A 5,113-nucleotide genomic window follows, 5' to 3' on the forward strand; every position below is an offset into this window, starting at 1 on the left:
TAGTCTTTAAAGATTCTCAAATCTAATTTTAGGAAGATATTATTTATTTACTACTTGATCAATTTTATTGTTCAATATTAGAATTGATTATTGCTCTAGTCATGTTAAGAGTAACTAAAATAAAATATTAGAAATTTAAGAATTGACCAAAATTAACGAAAATTTGATAATCATATTGACCATTGCCAAGTTAGAAAGATCAACAGAGGTACAAATTTTAATTAATTTATTATAAAAAAATTTCTCTATGAAAATTGAGGATTACACATTTTCAGATTATACAAGATTTTCCAACATATCAATTCAAACTATATTGAATTACACATAAGTAATACATTGACTTCTAAATTGATCATGAAACATGATAAATAAATGGATGATCAAGCAACAACCTTGCCGGCAATCTTTTATAAGGGTTTCTTACCAAACATCTTCTCACGAAATCAATTGCCATCGGTGATAACTTATTTTGAATTTCTAAGAATTTGTTGTTGTGATCAATATACGTGAGCATATCAAGATCAAACTTTTTAGACCTCCACACTTTTTTTCCGGTCAACATCTCCAACACCACGCATCCAAGTGCCCATATATCAACGGGCCAATCTAAGTAACCATCTCTTAATGACTCTGGTGCTATGTATGACTCGGTTCCTCTAGTACTGTTATCGTCGTCAATATTCACTATATTTGTCATCTCCATTGCCAATCCAAAATCAGCTATTTTTGCAACAAAAAAGCCTCCACAATCAATACTCGAAATTATGGTTTAATATCACAATGAATATATCCAAGCTCATGAATAGAATAAATTCCATAGACAATGTCTCTGGTATATCGACGAACTTCCAATTCCGGCAAGCCATTGGGTTCGAATTTAGTAATATGATCGTACAAACTACCTCTAGAACAATACTCGAAAGTAAATTGTAAATGTAATTGCCGGATACAGTATTTGTAATTTCATGTCCATAACATTGCACTACATTAGAGCAAGACTTCAAAGCATCAAGTACCTTCTTCTCAAATCGAAGGGAGGGGGAATCTTTCAAGAAGGAAGATTTGACAGCAATATATTTACCAAGAGGAAGTTTACCATAATGTGAATCGACAAAAAAGTCTGTGTTAATTTGGGCTAAGAAAACAGAGCCGAAGCTACCTTTGCCGAGAAGACGACCACGAAACCAAAAGAAACCATGGGAGTTGTCGAAATCCTCGATTTGCGTTTGACTTTGGACTCCATTGCTGTTGTTAGGGTGTGGGAATTTCGTAATCATCCTCTTCGGCCTAAAAGATTGGTCACAATCTGGAGATAACGATGAATTTATAAAGGGATTCTTCATGACTCAAAAACTAAGAGAATAGTTTCTTACCGAATACGACAGAAATATTACTAAATTTTCTTCGATTTTAAATGCTACCATTCACCTAGAACCATAAACAAAAAGGAAAGTTAAAAAGATTTTTTTTTTTTTTTTTTTTATGTTTTGGCGGCACCACCATATATATATATATATATTTTGAAGATGCAAACAATTAATTATTAAGTATAAAACCAAATCCCAAATATTTTGGATGGTTTAATTTAAAATCAATTTCAGTATACTTTTACGAATTTATTTTATACTAAAGGGTAATTAATCAAGAGAAGTACGTAAAAGTCGTTTTCCATATGTTTGAATATAATCCTTCAAGGTTCATATATATTAGTCAACATATTAAAATCATCTGGTCAAAAAATCTTAAAAAAAAGAAAAATCGAAATCTCTTCATATGTATAGCAAAATAACCAATTTATTTATCAATATAGCAAAATGATAAAAAAAATTTATTCTATCATTGTATCATTATACTATATTTAAAAATATTTTCAATAGTTTTATTTTCAATATCCTAAGCTTCATTACGAAATCCTAAGCTTGAAATATTTTTAAACTCTTTTTTTAAAGAAAAAAAATTAGAATTGAATTTTCATTACGAAATCCTAAGCTTCAAATATATTGCTTCCCGCCAAAAGAAATAATATTAAAATATAGGTGAATTGATATTTTCACGTTTTCATGGATTTGATATCGACGTGATTAGTGCATCGATATTTTCATTATATCGTAGAAAATCTACGAAACATAATAATTAAGCAATAAAATATCACTAATGTAAATATAATCTGAGAATGTAAATATAAGGAAAATATGTCATTGAGTATTAAAAATCTTGATGGCTCATTCTTCTCATCTTCAAGGTTTGATGGCATATCCGCCTCATCTTTAATACTCAATGGCATATTTCCCTTATCTTCAAATTTTGATCAAGAAATAACATAACGAGGTAGACCTTATCAGGATCCTCCCCAGCAACAAAATATCACTAATATAAATATAATTTGAGAATGTAAATATAAGGGAAATATGTCATTGAGTATTAAAAATCTTGATGGCACATTCTTCTCATCTTCAAGGTTTGGTGGCATTACAAGGTAGACCTTTTCGGGATCCTCCCTAGGGTAGCGGCGTTACAAGGTAGACCTTCTAGGGTAGCGGCGTTACAAGGTAGACCTTTTCAGGATCCTCCCTAGGGTAGCGGCGTTACAAGGTAGACCTTTTCGAGATCCTCCCTAGGGTAGCGGCGTTACAAGGTAGACCTTTTCGGGATCCTCCTTAGGGTAGCGGCGTTATAAGGTAGACCTTTTCAGGATCCTCCCTAAGGTGATCTAACCGATCAGGCGCGGCGTTACAAGGTAGACCTTTTCGGGATCCTCCCTAGGGTAGCGGCGTTACAAGGTAGACCTTTTCGAGATCCTCCCTAGGGTAGCGGCGTTACAAGGTAGACCTTTTCGGGATCCTCCCTAGGGTAGCGGCGTTACAAGGTAGACCTTTTCGGGATCCTCCCTAGGGTAGCGGCGTTACAAGGTAGACCTTTTCAGGATCCTTCTTAGGGGTAGTGGCGTTACAAGGTAGACCTTTTTGGGATCCTCCCTAGGGTAGCGGCGTTACAAGGTAAACCTTTTCAGGATCCTCCCTAGGGTAGCGGCGTTACAAGGTAGACCTTTTCAGGATCCTCCCTAGGGTGATCGAATGGGAGAGTTGTAAGCCTTTGCGGGGCCTCTCCCATGACGATCAGGATGTACGAACGATGCTACAAGGTAGACCTTTTCAGGATCCACCTAGGGTGATTGAATGGGAGAGTTGTAAGCCTTTGTGGGGCCTCTCTCATGACAATCAAGATGCACGAACGGCACTGCAAGGTAGCCAGTGATCGAATGAGGGGGTTATAAGCCTTTGCAGGTTTCCGCATGACGATCAGGAAGCACGAATAGGGATACAATAGATAGACCATGCCAAGGTCGTCCTTATGTTCACCAAAGATGGGTCGATGAGATTAAAAAAATTTGTTTTGTTGTGCTCCTTTGGTTGCACTATAACTCCTACAAAGAAAAAAAAGTAGGGGGACAAGTTAGTAAAATAATAATAATAATAATAAAAAGAAAACAAAAAAGAAACTTTTGAAGAAAAAAAAAAGAAGAAGAAATAAAAAAAACATGTGAAAAAAAGAAAAGTGTGGAGAAAAAAAGCAGAAGGGGAAAAGAAAGCAAAAAAAAACTTTGAAAAAAAAAGGAAAAAGAAAAAAAACAATCGAAAAAAAGAAAGAAAAAAACTTTGAAAAAAAAAAAGAAAACAAAACAAATAATAAAAAAAAAAGAATGAAAAACAATAAAAAGAAAAGAAAAAAAAGGAAGAGAAGAAAAGGGAAAAGAGAAGGGAAGAAAAGAAAAGAGAAAGAGAAAAGGGAAAAGGAAAAGGGAAAAAGGTGGGGAAATTAAAAAAAATGAAAAAAAAACCCTAAATCTCTCTTGCGCTGTCGTCGCCACCCCCCATCCCCATTTTCCTTTTCTGTCCTTCACCCTCTTCTCTCTATCTCTCTTTCTGTTCTCTTCACCTCTCACACATTATTCTAGCATTTCAAACAAAAAGGAGAAGCGGCTCGATCACGTCGATAGACACTCCTTGACAGGCGACAGTGTGCGACGGTAGGTGGCAAAGTCGACCGGTGCACTGAGGCGGTTTCAAAAGTTACAGAAAATGCAAAACTCAAAAAAAAAAAAAAGAAAAAAAAAAGAAAGATCGATAACCAAAGAATCGATGGCAAAGTTATGGCAGCAACAAAATCACGGCAATGCTCAACATCAACGATTGTGGATTTCCCCTTTCAACCATAAAAAAAAAAACAAAAACAAAAACAAAAACAAAAAAACAAAGCAATTAAAAGCTTCAAAGAGCCAAGTTTGATTTCTAATGGGTTAATTTCATCACAATTTATAGGAGGAGAAGTGTGGTTTAGAGAAATTATGAAAAAAAAAAAAATCCTAACTAATATTGAGGTTTAATCTTCTATAAAATCCTGAAGAAGTTAAAGTCAGACCAAGTTTCACAAAATTTGGGTTTTAGACAAATTTGAAACTAAAAAAAAAGTGGGATCATTGCAGGCAAAAGTAAAAGCCAAGTCCAGAATTATTTAGCTTCAAAGCCAATTGGCTAAATAAATTTAAAGTTGAGAATTGTGAAGTATATTCCAACTTTTTTTTTATAGAGATAGGAGTTAATCCAAATCCAAACCAAATTTTTGGATTGAATACAAGTTATATTTGAAATTCAAATCTTTTTCAAGTCAAAATTTGGCATATTCTAAATTTTATGCAAAGTCAAAATTGGAACAAAATTAAAAATATATTCCAAATTCAAGTCAAGATTTGGAATTCTAGTCTTCTATCATCAAAGCCAAATTAAATTAAAGATAAAACCTCACATTGATGTAAAATTTGAATTTGGGCATCTTCCAAATTTTATATCAAATTCATCCAAATTTAGGTTCTCTCATCCCTATTTTTAAATCAAATTGCGGGAACGATCTAAAATTTATCCCAAATTGAAATTTGGTCATATCCCAAATTTTATTTCAAATTCAAATTATCCAACCTTGAGTTTTTATCTTCAGTCAAAATAAATTGCGGATAAAAAAAAATGTTTCAATTGGTCTCTTATTAAAATTTGAGCATATCTCAAATTTTTATTTCAAACCAAAATTGATCAGGATTCAATTTCACCCCAAATTCTAT

The 5,113-nt window shown here is 33.5% G+C and overlaps 1 protein-coding gene across 1 annotated transcript; it reads right to left on the bottom strand.

The window, feature by feature from the left end:
• Nucleotides 1-352: 352 nt before the first annotated feature.
• LOC150037566 (mitogen-activated protein kinase kinase kinase 20-like) lies at nucleotides 353-1,343 on the bottom strand. Its single transcript, XM_090310754.1, has 2 exons — nucleotides 917-1,343; nucleotides 353-741 (listed from the first exon to the last, which is right to left on the bottom strand). Exons 1-2 carry the CDS (start codon nucleotides 1,341-1,343, stop codon nucleotides 353-355), a joined length of 816 nt encoding a protein of 271 aa, XP_090166880.1.
• Between the last annotated feature and the right edge of the window lie 3,770 nt (nucleotides 1,344-5,113).

Source organism: Benincasa hispida, chromosome 2, assembly GCF_027475165.1.
Source record: "Benincasa hispida cultivar pf3 chromosome 2, pf3_genome.v1.1, whole genome shotgun sequence".
NCBI lineage: Eukaryota > Viridiplantae > Streptophyta > Magnoliopsida > Cucurbitales > Cucurbitaceae > Benincasa > Benincasa hispida.